This window comes from Neophocaena asiaeorientalis, unplaced genomic scaffold, assembly GCF_003031525.2.
Source record: "Neophocaena asiaeorientalis asiaeorientalis breed wild unplaced genomic scaffold, Neophocaena_asiaeorientalis_V1.1 scaffold31, whole genome shotgun sequence".
In the NCBI taxonomy this organism is placed as follows: Eukaryota; Metazoa; Chordata; class Mammalia; order Artiodactyla; family Phocoenidae; genus Neophocaena; species Neophocaena asiaeorientalis.
The window spans coordinates 3,975,508-3,991,358 of NW_020175320.1; the positions used below are offsets into that span (position 1 = coordinate 3,975,508).

The window sequence follows — 15,851 nt, forward strand, 5'->3', positions numbered from 1 at the left end:
AACCTTGTCAATAAATGCCAAGAACAGAATATTGATTTCTTGAAGAAAAAGAAAAGTATGTGTGTGTGTGTGTGTGTATGTGTGTGTGTGCATTCAACAAGGGGTGTTTTTTAGTTTTCTGTAATTTGAATTGTGCTATTGTTATATCTATTCCTTTTTTTTTTAATTAATGTATTTTAATTCTGGTCTCTCCTAACATTCCAAAATCAGCCTGTTACCACCTCAGCTAAGATAATCTCACTGAACATGTTACTGCAGCTTCCTGTTTCAGAATACTATCCATAGCATAATTCCTTTTCTGTGTCAGACCACCACTGACATTGTTGTCGCAGTTATTTGATTGTAGTAAGCCATTGAGGGATAATCAGAGAAGTATGATTTATGATCAAATCATGTGTATGATTTAGAATTCAACCTTAATTCTGAGAAGAAAATGCCAAGCATGACTCCTATTTCCTAGACTATCTTTTTTTTTTCCTTTTTCTTTCCTTCTTTATTTTTTCTTCCTTCCTCCCTCCCTCCCTCTTTCTCTTTCTTTCCCTCTTTCTTTCTTTCCTTATTTTTGCTGTTTTGGTGACCACGAATTTATTTCCTTATATTTAAATATTAAACATTTATAAAGTCTTGTGCAAGTGAATTTTAAGGTATAATAATACTGCCTACCTGTCTCACTAAGGATGCTGAAAGAATTACTGAGATAAGTCTGTAGGAAGCATTGAGCTCCTTTGTGTGGAGGGTGAGATTTAAAGGTGGAGGAAACTCAGGTAATTTCAAATCACTTTGGGTTGCCTAAGGAAGGCTTCACAATAAGCAAGAGTTAAAATAGGAATATACGAAATAGTTGTCCTGAATTCTGATAGGAGAAATAAATGAGTAATAACTGAGTTTAACTTCACTTTTTCCAGAAAAAAAATAGGATAGCTTCCTATTGGTCTGGCTTAGAGACAGCTCCGCTTAGAGAAGGAAAGTTATTTCAGTCATCCCTGAGAATCTATGTTAGAGTGTATCTCTGCTGGGACCAATTTAAGAGATAATCTTACTCTTATACATGATTAAAATTGGATCAAAAGAGATCTTTACTTGAAATTTAGAAGAAATCATTGTATGTGGAATTATTTTATACCCTGTTAGCACAATGACATTGTATACTAAAAATCAGGTGAACATAACTAGAGGCAGCTAGTAAGTATCGTGTTAATCCAGAGTAACGGATATGGAGTAAAATGGAGGCATCCAAATTGCCACAAAAGTTTTATCATGCAAATCTAAAAGGTTGTGATGGGATGAGGGATAAGGTAGTGAGGGAAGAGGAGAACAAACACTATAGACAGAAAGAAGCAACTTTTGGGCTTCCCTGGTGGCGCAGTGGTTGAGAGTCCGCCTGCCCATGCAGGGGACGCGGGTTCGTGCCCCAGTCCGGGAAGATCCCACATGCCACGGAGCGGCTGGGTGCGTGAACCATGGCCGCTGAACCTGTGCGTCCGGAGCCTGTGCTCCGCAACAGGAGAGACCACAACAGTGAGAGGCCCACGTACCGCAACAGAAAAAAAAGAAACAACTTTTGTTGCACCCCAGCTGTTTCTGTGGACTGAGCTCTTAAATTAAAGCGTTCTCAGTACAATTGAGTCTCACAACAATCTTCAGGGTTAGTTATCATTATCCAAAATTTTTTTCTGAAGAAACCAAAGTTTAAAACGAGACGCATATTGCCCAGCGTTCTGTAATTGCTAACTGGAGGGGCAGAATTCAAATTCAGGTCTGTATTATTCAACAGTTTATGGTCTTTCTCCTCTATAACACTGATCTAAGATAGTTGGTTTCCCCTCCCACGGGATGAAAATTGATTAGAAACACACAAGTTACACACGCACACACACACATACACATACACACACCTTCCAGAAGTTTAACCTTCCAAAGTGACTAGATGAGTAAAAGCAAGCTGTTTCTAAAAGTGTAAATATAGGGCAGCCCATCCTCCCTCCTCCCTTTTTTAAATGTTTGCTCTTTCTGTTATTATTTGTCTTCAGCTTGAAGGTGTTAATGTACACCCCCAAAATGATTAGAGGACTCCTATTTCTTTCTTAGTTTCCACTTAAACTGTAACATTGTGTATTTAACTTTTTATTTTTACAATACCATCCAACTGCTTACCTTACAGAATGCAGAATGCTGCCAGCAAGTGTTTTGAACACTCTCCCACTGATTTTGTTCATGAAAAGAAGAGGTCAGTTGTGGTGGTTTTGCAAGAAAACTATTAGTCCCCTGTTAAAGATAAGGAAAAGTACATAAGTACGTGGGCATAAATGGTAGGCTTATCTCTTCCTGCCGTATCACCAACAAAAATGGTACTTGTGACTTCTGAGGGCAGTAGTTGCTCTTACTTTCCGTTAAGTCACTTTATTTTCGAATTGCACAGAATACTGGGATTGATGATGAAGTTATATGTCACCACATGATAGAGTATAATCCAAGTAATAAACAACAGACATTTATAAGAAACAGATCACAGTAGGGGCACCAGACAGCCTTCAGCTGCAAAACAACAGGACTCAAGAAAAGGAATTTGATCAGTTGAACTTATTCAGATGTTACAGGGGCTGATAATGTATCAAGAGGGAAATTGTAAAGATGCTTTCTGAAGACTTATTTGGGAAGAATACACAAAAATAGCTAATAACGAAATATGTAATTGTACAGAAATTACTCATGGCAAACTCACGCTATTAATACCTAAGAAGAGAGTAAATTGCCCGTAAATTGCCCTGTGATCATAGTCGCACGTAGTTGCAGCAAAGGAGGACTGCATATAGAGATCAACATACAGATAAAAACTACTTAGCACACTGGAGGCTTTGGTGGGAGGGTGGATATTAATATCCAATGAGAGTCAGTTGAAATCAATGCAAAGTGATGGGAGCTGCTCAGTGCAAGTGTCAGAGAACAAAGAAATTGCTGGTTAAAGATCCATGAGCTGAGAAAGACTCTGAGACCATTAGTAGTTAGGAAATTGGTAATTTTGCCCCACAGTGTGAGCTAATCATTGCAAATCCCCACTTCTGGAGTGACCCCAGGGAAGCAAAGCTCTTCACAGCCCTGAAAATAAACAAAGGGCCTGTGTGCAGAGCAAGGTTTAAGGGAAACCGGAGCTGTTCTGAGGAGGCAGGTCCTGCCCCTTTCCACCCTTTAACAGCCAGGTGTATATGCAAGACAGCTTCCACTTCCACTTTTGGATATTTTTCACGAAACCTAAACGTTTGTATTTTGGATTTCTCACCAGAGCTTTGTAACAAAGGAATCAGAGATTAAAATGGAGACTGTGTAAACTAAAATATTAAACGAATTATCGTTAAGTACTTTATATTTGCAATAACGCCTTTACTTTGCAATACTGGTATTTGCAATAATGACTGATATCTTTAAATTATTGCCCCGGTGGGACCGAGGGATTGGAAACCTTGAGCAGAGAAAAACAACAAAAAGCAAATAAAGCAATTTAGTTTGAAATACAGAAGATGGAAGCACAGTAGAGGTTCAGTGAGGACAAATTGGCGTTGCTGTTGATATGTTTTGTTCTGTTCATATCCAACTGTATTTTTGGCTATCGCTGTTAATTTTGCTTCATTCATTCAAAAGCATGTATGCATGAATACTAGGTTGTGGTGAGATGATAGTAAGCAGAGCAGACCTAGTCCTTACCTCAAAGAACAGACAGTTCAACCATCGGCTTACTAATTGAACAAACAATGCTTACGATAAAGTACGCTGAGCACTGTGATAGTGAAAGCAAAGGGCTTCAGGAAATGCTTGGTGGAGGAGCTCAAGCCAGTCTAGGGCATTCTTAATCAAGACACCTCCCTGAACAAGAGATGTTTAAGCTGACATTAAAAAAAAAGAAAAAAGAAATGAAAGCAGGTTAACCATTTAGCATAGACACTAAAGTTGATATTAATTTATTAAGTTCTAAGAAAATTTAATTTCTCAATTTCTGGTGTTTTGATGTCGATGTCATATGGTTTTTTTGTTTATTTGTTTTGTTTTGTTTTTGCGGTACGCGGGCCTCTCACTGTTGTGGCCTCTCCCGTTGCGGAGCACAGGCTCCGATGCGCAGGCTCAGTGGCCATGGCTCACGGGCCCAGCCGCTCTGCGGCATGTGGGATTTTCCCGGACCGGGGCATGAACCCGTGTCCCCTGCATCGGCAGGCGGACTCTCAACCACTGCGCCACCAGGGAAGCCCTGTCATATGGTTTTAATGATAATTATTCCATTTATCACCTGTAAACGCCTTGGTTTGCGGTAAGCACATAGTGGTTAGCCAAATTGCTCCTCAGAGAAAAATGTCCTTCTGATCATTTTTGCTTTCCTTTTCTTTCAAAATTTGTTGGGATATAATTCATATACCATAAAATTCACCATTTTAAAGTACAAAAGTTAGTGGTTTTAATATATTCATGAGATCATGTGACCATGACCACTATCTAATTGCAGAACACTGTTTTCATCCCAAAGAGAAACCACACACCCATTAGAGTCACTGCTCCCAACCCTCTCCTCCACTCCTTCTTTTAGAAACAGCGAATCAAATATCTGTCTCTATACATTTGACTGTTCTACAGTTTCCAATACATAGAATCATACAGTAATGTGCTATTTTGTGATTGACTTTCTTCACTTAGCATAATATTTTTAAGGTTTACCCATGTCGCAGCATGTATCAGTACTTACTCCTTTTTATGCCAAGTGATATTCCATTGTATGGATTTACCACATTTTGTTTGCTCATTCATCACTAGATATGTTTTTTGGCTTTTATGATTGGTGCTACTATGAACACTCATTTACAAGTTTTTGTGTGGACATATGTTTTCATTTCTCTCGGGTATGTCATCGAATGGATTGGGTCCTGCTGCTAGCCACTTAAACGATGAATACTCAAGAGATAAAGAAAGGAAAGGTGCCTTTAATCAAAACGCTGGCAATCTGGGGAGACGGTGGATTCAACATCCTCCAGAAACCACCTCCGAAGATTCTACTCGGGCTTGAAAGCTTTTAAAGGGAAGAAAGGAAGTAATCTCAGTTTGTTCTTGAGATTACTGAAGGGGAAGCTAGGGAAGAGATTTGGTCATTTGTCATTTGTTAAATTACTTATTCTTCATTTCTACTTCTTTGATCTATGGAAAGGTCAGACAAGTTAAGCAACTTGTTTCGTGTGATTAAAAGATTTGAAAGGTGTGCTTGAGCCAGAGATGAGTAGAGCATGGAGGTGCCTGGTTTAAAAGTTAGCTATAATATAGCTTTGCTAAAGCGACAGTGAAAGGGGCTTCCTACTGAGGGCAGTTTCCTACAAAGAGCTGCTTACATATATACCTAGGAGTGGGGTTGCTGGGTCATATTGATAACTCTGTGCTTCCTTTTTGATGTGCTGCCAGCCTGGTTACCATTTTGCATTTCCACCAGCAGTGTTTTGCCTTCTTTTTATAGACTCCAGAGGAACTAGAGGATGTTTCTGACCTGGAAGAAGATCACGAGGTCCGCAGTCACACCAGTGTTCAGACTGAAGGGAAAACTGACCGGGTGAGTCCCCTCCCTGTGGGGAGAGCCGTGTGCCATGCCCTCTCCTTGTCAATCCAGGCAGCCTCTCACAGTAGGGATCCCTGGATTTGGGGCTGGTCTTGTAAAGCACAGGGAGAAGAGCCTTAGAATGCAGGAGCACCGTCATGAGGGGAATGATTTCCTCTACCTTGAGAGCTCACAGTGAGGCCATTTCTGGTTAGGTAGTGAATCACTCCGTGCTACTTTTGGTCTTTATAGCCGTCATGGGAATATCAAAGTGAAATTTGTACCTGTTTGTTTAGAGTAGAAAAGAGAAACCACGAAGTTGTAAATATACTTGGAAATTCTAGGGGAGAAAAATCAACTTCTGAGGCAATATTCCTCTACTTTTCTTCCTTTCTACAATGCTTTCTTCTGCCCCATCAACACACACACACACACAGAGCAATGATGTTCATCAATTTTTGAATTACTCTGAGATGTTCTATTTCACTTTATTTACACCCAATGCTTGGGAGTTTGTGAAAGTTTGATTTCCTAGCTACTGATAGCTTGCAACTGGAGAACAGACTATAGGACTTGAGTCTGAAAGCCAGGTAGTATAGCATAGTGGCTAAGACTGCCTGGGAATACATCTAAATCAGCCACTTCCTTGCTGGGTTACTGGGAAACTCGCTTAGCCTTTCTCTACCTCTGTTCTCTGAGTTGTAAAGTAAGTATACTAATGGTATTCTCTATATGAGGATTACTGTGGGAATCAACTAAATTAATGAATAGAGCACTTAACACAGTGCCTAGCTCTTAGTAAGTTCTCAATAATGATTATTGAGAACGAACTAAGTAGCGATAATATCATTATCATCATCATCATTATTATTATTATTTAATTAGTTTAATTCAGTGTCATAAAATTTGGAGATGTATGAAACAGATACATTTAAGACAGTCCTGTGTTTTCAAATATTCAAATTGCCTAGAACAGGTATATGTCAGTCACAATACCTGTGTTTTATGAGAAATGTTGGTTATCTTGAGTTTTTATTTCTTGCTGATTATTTGATTTATAAGTCCTGTAGTGGCCAGGGGACACATAGCACCTGGAGTTAGTTTCCTTCAAATCTGGTAGGCATTCTCGGTGGGAGATCAAATCTTCCAAACGGCAATGGAATTGGAAATGAATTTTGGCAATAGTAAACTTTGCTTACGCTTTCAGCGAAGTGAACGAATGATGCACTTGGGCCACTGGAGGTGGAGCGTGTGTGTCAGGGCGCACAAAGTAACTGATCAGAGGGAATTTTCTTAAAATAAAGGCACCTTTTAGGATGCTAGGATTAATATAAACATGCCCTAGTTCTCATTCTGCCTTATCATGTGTAGACAATGAAACCTGGGTTAAGAACCTTAAAATTTAGAAAGTTCAGATTTCTTCATCTGAAAAATGAGAATAATACTACACCTTCTCACAGCATCGTTCATAACTCCAAAGAAGGCAATGCATACAAGACTGTTTTATAAACTTTATACGCTGAGAAGAGAAGGTTCTTCTTCTTCTTATTATTTATATTTTTGTTCTGGGAAAAACAGCAACTAAATGACCATTTGCCCTTGGTGGTTATAAGGCTGATGACCTCCACAGTTCCAGATCTTAAGAACCTTTCATAGAAGCCACTGCTTCTGACTTTGTGGCAATCACCCTGAAAGTGCTCTGAGTCCTGGCTTTGTGTTCCGTTGTGCAGTTTCCTGATAATCCAGTTCATTTGTAATGCCCGTGGGCTATACCCTTACCACTATCTAGTAAAAGAGATCCATCACCATCAGATCTACTGGAAGCAACATTATATTCAACACAGCCACTCTCTGCTTTTGTAAATCTCCCCTGTACATTCCAAATAGCTTGGATTTTATTCACTTCCTGCCTTGAGGCTTTCCTGTAATTGCTGTGTGGAATCCTTCAGGAAGCAAATCAGGTAGTCTAATACATTCACAACCTTATGTGAGGCACTAACACCTCCCAGAACAACTCTTAACCAATACTCTTCCATTCCTTGGAGGGACCATATAGAACTGCATTTTCCACAGGTCCCCAAAAGTTCCCCAGGGGATCAAGCCAGTTCCAACAGCAGTGACCAGCTTGATGACATATCTTTGGATTGGCTCTCCTTTCTTTCCTGATTCATTCTTAGGCTCTTAGCTCTGTTCCTTAAGATCTATTCCCCCAGATACTTTCCATTCTTAGTCTCTGCTTTTGGGGGAAAATGAGAAAAGGTAGTCACATCGCATGTGCTTTTTATTTAATTATCGTGTTAATTATGCTATACTGCTATTATTATCCCAGTTTTACTAATAAGATCACTGAGGCTCCGATTTATATAACTTGTCTAATAAGTGGATTATGTTTCCACACTAAGAACTTTAGTGATTACCACATGTCAGTTTACTTAGGACATAGAGTTAGCAGAATGAATCCTATACTAAAAAATAGACAGAGAACCCCACCACAACAAACCTGATAGATCATCGGTGGAATGAAAGAGAACAGAATAAAGGATACTCCAGCAATCTGAAAGAAAAGAAGAGTACAAATTTTTTAAAATTTAAAGAATAATTATTGTACGGTATGGATAACTTAACTCCAATAACACCCTCTTATTGAATATCTATCTTGTGAGTTTATCATAACAGATTCTGCTGTCATACCTGAAGTTTATATGACTAGCTAAGGAGGATAGCTCAAATCTGTCCTCTACCTAAATCACCTGACCAGAGCTAAGATCATGTTTAGATAGGTTTTATGTTCTCTCCCAGACATCTTATATCCCTAATATTCCCATATTTCTTATAATTGCATCCCTGTACTTAGAGTATATTCATATGTTCAGTCTTTTTTATTTTATTTTATTTTTTATAAATTTATTTATAAAATATATATTTATTTTTGGTTGCGTTCGGTCTTTGTTGCTAGGGGCGGGCTTTCTCTAGTTGCGGCGAGCGGGGAGCCGTGCTTCATTGCTGTAGGTGCAGGTTTCTCATTGCGGTGGCTTCTCTTGTTGCGGAGCACGGGCTCTAGGTGCGCGGGCTTCAGTAGTTGTGGCGCGTGGGCTCAGTAGTTGTGGCTCTTGGGCTTAGTTGCTCCACGGCATGTGGGATCTTCCTGGACCAGGGCTTGAACCCCTGCATTGGCAGGCGGATTCTTAACCACTGTGCCACCAGGGAAGTCCATATGTTCAGTCTTATGGCCATTTGAGACTTTGTATTCTATCCAGCATCTCCTGAAGTTTGTGTCCACTGACCAGAGTATACCTTTTGACATATTTGCCAAATACCATTAATTTGAGAAGATACTGAAGTGGAATTTGTCGAGAATTTTTTGAATACTTACGCCATTCTCAATGAAGAATTCCTTGTCACTGCACAAGACAAGTGTTTGGGTTCGTTTTTATTTGCAGCTATTACTGAGGAGTAAATGCCCTTTTGGTTCTTGGATTATGCAGGCTCTGCTCTATTGAACATGTACTAGAACCAATCTTAGGCACTGTTTAGTAATGGAGTGACAGTTATTTATTGTCATTTTACTTTCTGCATTTCACTCCCAGTAGCTTTGGCTCAACGTCATCTGTTACTGCTGTCATTGGTGGCAAATGCCACTGGGCATTGTAAAGGTCTGTAACCAACAAATAATGATTTAGAGTCCACAGTCAATGAGAGCAAAATACTAAAAGACCAATAGTGCATGCCTTATGAGGTGGCAGAGGAACAGTGGTGGAAATTAGTGATTATCTTAATTATTAAACATGAATACTCACTGGACTGATCCTCTGGTTATATCCAGTGATCAGGCATTCCATGGTGATACAGGAGAGTGGGTTTGCTACAGGTTTATAGAGCATTCGTCAGAGCTCATTGTTTATTCTGTTCATGCCCTTAGCAAGGATGAAGTAGACATCTTTTATCTTAAAAACTCAGAAAGAAATTAAAATAGACTAAGAAAATAAAATTCTTAAACTCACTGATAAGATTTTTTTGTAAATCCTAAAAGCTTAACAATTTTATTAAGTATAAGTTAAGCCATATTTTCTATTTAAACAGAGGCGTGTCGTTTACCATTAACACTTTATAGTTTATAGAATATTTCCAAATTGCTGTCTTATTTAACAAAAGCCCTGGGTTTTGGTTTGTAATTTTTTCTTGATTTTACTAATTAGGGAATTAGACTCAAAGAGTTTCAGTAGTTTATGCAAGTCATATAGAAATGGGGCCAAATCCCAGGTCTTCTGGTACCAGCCACACTCTTTCCAGCGTAGCATGCTTGTAAACTTGGGTAGAATCTCATAATCCCTTAAGATTTCATTGCTGTACTATCGTTACAGCCATATTATGGTGTCAATATTGTAATTCCTCTAACAGAAAGATGACTCGTGAAACTGAAGGCCATAAACCTTAGTATCAGATCTGTTTAAGTCTCACAAATTTCTAAATGTCCCAATACTACAGTCTCCCATCAATAACAAAATCAGTTTGTTGGGTACTACTTGGAAACTATGTAGCGATGCCCAGACCCTCATAGTCTCCCTGGTGGATCACTTTGCACTGATGAGATGGATTCTACTCAAGTAGAATCACACCGTGGAGGAATTTCTTGGGCAGCAATCTGGGGTCTCCAAGCAAAGGATCCAGAGACAGAGGCAGTTACTCCTCACTCAGCCTCTTATCACATTGGCTTCTGTGATATTTGAATAGAGGGAACATTCTAATTTTTAGAAATTTTCCCTGGTTTATTGTGGGCAATTTGGGCAGCAGTAGCCATAGATACTCAGGAAATTGCGAGTGTCAGTAGGGTGGTAGCTAAAAGTATATTCCTCAAGCCTACCTAGGAGACAACTGTGGATTTAGAAAGACTCAATAAAATGGATTGAAAGAGTTTTGTGAATAGAATGGGTGAGAAAGTGACTTGCCTTTTTTGGCCCTGCTATATAAATATAATGTAGAAGTTAAAAGTATGCACTTTGGGGTCACATAAACTTTGGTTCAAATCAGGTTCTACCAATTACTATCCATATGACCCTGGGAAAGTTAGTTTATACTTCTAACTTACAGTTTTCTCATCTGTAAAATTGTGATAATAATAATACCTATTATTACTAATAGATGGAGTGGGAGAAATGGGTAAAGGGGGGTCAAAAATGCTCAAAGTAAGGGTGAAGAAAATAGTGTCTATTTTATAGTTGTTTTTGAAGATTAGATATATGAAAACTCATTTCTCACACAAAGGAAATGCTCAGTAAATTTTGATGTTTACAAAAATGAATTTCAAGACGTGTATAGATTTGTGTGTGCTAATGTTATACTTTACTTCCTTTTGAGTAGTTCAAGGAGCTTTGTAAATACAAATCTCTCAGTCTTTCAATATAAGACTGCTTTGGTCTCCTGGTTTTGTGGGGTAAATATTTAGCACTCTGTTACCAAAAATCTTTTGAAATTTCTTTTTCCCTCAGCAAGGGGACATATCTGGAACTTCCTTAAAAGGTTGAAAGGAAGATGGTATTAATATGATTCTTAATGATGCTAGCACTTTTATGTACATTTATATTCATAATGTAGAACTGAAATAATGATCACAAAAAGGAACTTTTGGTAGTAGGAACAGAAAGTTTTACCCAAAAGTTGTCAAGTTCCTATTTTCTTCAATGATTTTGGAATGCTTGGCCCTGCACTGGGAGTTTTTCTTCTTTGTGGAATTATAGTAGCTTGGTGATCTATTAGTTTCTATCTTAGAAACTAATAGAAAAAACTTGAGGACTATAGGGCTTACATCAAAACTCTAGTGAACCCTAATGCCTAAGAATAGATAGAGGAAGAGGAAGCTCAGTTACCTTCAGCAAGGTATATAGGGCTTAATTTTCTAGTTTTATGGTACATACTCATAAAAACAGAAAAAAAGCATCCTGATATTTTATAGGATGCATGTTGGAGACAGTTTTGCAAGGAGTAATTTAAAATCACCTTTCTCTACCCCTATCCATGACGGACAGATGTTCTAGTAATTGTTCCCTCTGCCTAAACAGCTTGAAAGCCAGTAAGGTCTAAAAACGAAATCAAAAAGTCTGTTCTGCCTTACACAATTTAAACTTTGATCATAATGTCTTATAGATAAGGAGTGAAAAAGGGAACTCATTTAACAGTGCTGAATAGGGCCAGATTTTTATTTGAAGTTATTTGATGCTGTGGTCTCTAATTGCTGAAATTAAATTTAATGAATATAACATTAAAAACAAACACTTAAAATTTTGTAATTTCAGCTGTAGTCATATCATATTTCAGCATGATAAAGTTATGACACCTTTTTAAAGATTCATCATATTTACTGATGACCCAGAATTAAAGAAGTTGTGACTTGTAGTCAATTCGATGACTAATATTTGTCCTATCTTTAACATTTATCCTCACTTAAGAACATACAATTTGTAAACCGGCCCTGCCTTAAAGAATATCATTGAGGCCATTGAATTTCTATATGCTCTATAAATAGAAGTAAATTAGGACGGAAATAAGAACAGTTGCTAGGTTACTCGACACAACCCCAAAATGTCAACAACAGCAAATGAATTGGAGCGTATCAAATCTTAAAATACTGGAGGTGATTCTTGGTATTAAAAAAAAAAAAAGCCATGTACACTTAAATATGATGTTGATGGTAGGAGAACACACTCATTGCTGCTTTTTAACATGTAGTCCGCTGAATATCCTCAACCATGAGAAGTGAAAAATTGCCATGAATGAGTGGTGTATTTTAAGAATTGGAAACATTTTAATACTTTTTTTTTTTTGCGCGGGCGTCTCTCTGTTGGGGCCTCTCCCGTTGCGGAGCACAGGCTCCGGACGCGCAGGCTCAGCGGCCATGGCTCACGGGCCCAGCCGCTCCGCGGCATGTGGGATCTTCCCGGACCGGGGCACGAGCCCGTGTCCCCTGCATCGGCAGGTGGACTCGCAACCACTGCACCACCAGGGAAGCCCGGAAACATTTTAATAGGTCCTATTTATTATCATAATACACTCCCAATAACTTAAATTTATACTGAATTACCATACAGAATATGGAGACATGACCGCATTACCTTCGTGATATAATTTGGTTTAGGTTGCCATGGAAAGCGCAGGCCTGGTAAGCCTTGATGAAATGACATTATTCAGCAGCACTGCACTAGGTAGTGCACGTTCTCATCATTTGTTTCTATAATTTCTATTGTGTATTTGGTGGTAACGCTGCTTTCTTACCTTTCTGGGTGATCATTGTCAATGCTACATGGTTTCCTCTTCCTCTATCTATTCTTAGGCATTAGGGTTCACTAGAGTTTTGATGTAAGCCCTATAGTCCTCAAGTTTTTTCCACTTTTCCTGGATATGCTCATATAGTCCCAAGCTTTCAGATGTCCTATATAGAGGTACATGACTTTAGCCAAGTCCTGTCTCCTGAGCTCTGGCTGCATATATTTGCAGGCCTATAAGTTTCCTTGCCTCATGTAGCTCACCTGTGGAACTCACTGTTTCTAAGCCTGAATGCATCATCTTACCCCACAAAGCTACCCCCAACTCCCATATTTCTTATGGTGCTTCTGTACATTCTTTTGCGCAAGTCTGAACTGGGAATCTTTTTTTTTTTTTTTTTACTCCTTTCTACAGCTAATCATACAATTAGTTCTGGTTTTACTATCTTCTCTCTGAACTTGTCCATTTTTTCACCACCTCCACTATCACTTCTTTCAAAGAAAATGTGTACTGGACAAAGTTAAAAAGGAAAGGAAGACTTTACTCAAGACCACTGCAATAGAGGAGAGAGACCAGAACTCAGTCTGAGTTCAACTCTTCTGAAACAAGGGGGTGAAAAATTTTCAGAGGTGGGGTGAGGGGGTTTGGAGGCCATCTATGTTCTCTTTGGACTTTACCCAAAGGAATAGTGAACTTTCTCTATTTACATGACTGGAGGGACTTTTATAATTTGGAATCGGGTGCCCTCTAAAGTAAGCTCCTCCCCTCCCACAGAGACTGGAGGCTCTATCTTCCTTCATGGTTACATTTCAAAGGGATGGCTCCCAGGTCCTTGAGAAAGGTAGTCCTGGGTTGTAAAGCTGGCAAGAAGCGTTAAGGTATTTACATCTCAAAGAGACAGAGAAGGAATTTACAGCTCTACATTTTATAAATTACGTTCTCTAAGAAAAAGGAGGTCAGGAGCTTAGAGTCAGGAAAAAGTCTGTCTAAAGCTCAGTCAAGCTGAGGGGAGTGTTAAGGTTGTCTTGGTGAATACCTTAGTTCAGGCACTGGTGTCTCTCACTAGATTTTCTATAGCAGACTCCTAAATTGTCTTTTGCCTCTAGCTTTGTGAACGTTCATTCTCTCACTTGAACTCATGTAATGTTTCTAAAGTGCAAATCTGTCGTCTATCACCATGCATTAAACCTCTTATAGGTCTCAGTGTCTCCCCATCCAATTCCTCAATGCCCTACATAAGAGAACTTCAGGATCTGCTCCCCGCTCCTCTCTTTTGCCTCATATTTCAACACTTTCTCTCCAAACCTGACCCTTTGTATGTAAATCATTCTTCCTAGAAGACACAGGCTCTCCCCTCACATTCCTCTCTTAGGAAAACAATTCCCTCAGCTCCCCGTCTTCCCCTTCATCTTGAAAACCTGCTCATCATTAGGATTCCAGCTTAGCTTAGACTTCACTGAAATGCAAGTCCAAGTGTACTTTCCTCCCAACATCCATCTGTAATACATGGAGATTCCCATATCATGACATTCCTTGTGCCTGTATAATTTCTTACATGATGGCTTTTTTTTCCTCCATTCAGTAAACCTAAGTAAACCTCATTAGTGCGGAGAACATGTTTTTGTCTCATTTAGCGTTATATATACAGAGCCTCATACACTGCCTGGTAGATTTAGATGAAAAAAGATAAAGATCACCTTCCTTTTGTAAGCCACCTTGCCTCAAAAGTACACTAGGTCTTCAATAGATTAAGTCTAGGGGATTACATTAATTTCTTTCTTGATCTTTCTCCCTTCCAACAGTTGTACTTACTTGAAGCAGATAAATCTTACTATAAATTGCTAGGTCACTACTCTGAAGTATTCAGTGGCTCCCTACTACCCAGTACCTGCTAGTATAAATATTAATTGTTCTTCTTCTTGCCAAAGTCCTTCACAGTGCCTCCTTATTCCTGGCCCTCTAGGCATACAAATCCAAAAACTCTCTTTATTTGCTAAACTGATTTTTGTGTTCCTGGTAGTTACAACTATCCCTGAGGCTATGATTTTTCCCATGTCTGAATTGTCTACCTTTTGTCCTTTTTTACTCCGTCAAATACAAAAGTACTTTAAGGTGAGCTCGACTCCCTTAATTTCCAAGAAGTTTTCTTTATACTTAGCCACTATTGATTTAATGATACAAAAATTTCTGCTGAGAAGCAGTCTAAAGGACAGTGTACTTACTCATTTTGGATTTTTATGTGCTAAGGTCACTAGGCTCTATCTTTCTGTATCTACAGTGAAGTATCATACCTGGAAGTTTCAACTTTGTTTTATACAAATTCTTTACCCGAATTGAAATTTAGTGTCATTCCACTGACTTTATAAGTCACTGTGTAAAAATCTAGGCAGAGAAAATTAAAGTTTAAAGCATTGTTATTATTTTATCTGAAACTTTTTATAATATTTTAATAAATAGCTCTTGAAATGGCAATCCAGGAGAGATTGTTACCAAATACCTTAACATACTCTCACTTGTCAGACAGTGGAACTACATTAAACTATATACATTTCACCCTACCTTGGTTGTTGGGAAGTTCTCAGTTAAAATTAATGCTTAGTAACTAATCTTAAATGCCTGGTATGTTTGTCTCTTGTTTCTAATTGTCTTATTTATCTTTAGAAATAATTAATCTTCATTATTATTAGTTAGTGAACCTAACCTTCCATCAAGCTTTAAATAGAGTGTTTTCTACTCATTGATGCTTTCATAGCAGAGGAAATAGCAAGCAGGAAAGCCTCAAGGAAGGAATGCTCTGGGAAGCAAGTGTTAGTGAGGTGAGGGGAGGTCTGAGACTAAAAAGGAGGCCTGATCTTGTAGGTCACAAAAGCCATTGTAGGACACTTAGCTTTTATTTTGAGAACGGTAGGCTTTGAGCCAGGGAGTGACGTACGACTTTTATTTTAAAGGGGTCTGTCTTTATGTTGTGTTGAAAACAGTCTGAGTAGTGGTACAGGAGAAAGCTGGAAGTTAGAAAACTATCACTATTATCCAA

At 38.7% G+C, this 15,851-nt stretch overlaps 1 protein-coding gene across 1 annotated transcript in view; it reads left to right on the forward strand.

Moving 5' to 3' along the window:
- Window positions 1-15,851, forward strand: part of CTNNA3 (catenin alpha 3) — a 1,528,699-nt gene that overhangs the window by 1,354,844 nt on the left and 158,004 nt on the right. The window contains 1 exon segment of the mRNA XM_024765510.1: window positions 5,483-5,575. Within this exon segment, the coding sequence (XP_024621278.1) occupies window positions 5,483-5,575 (93 nt within the window).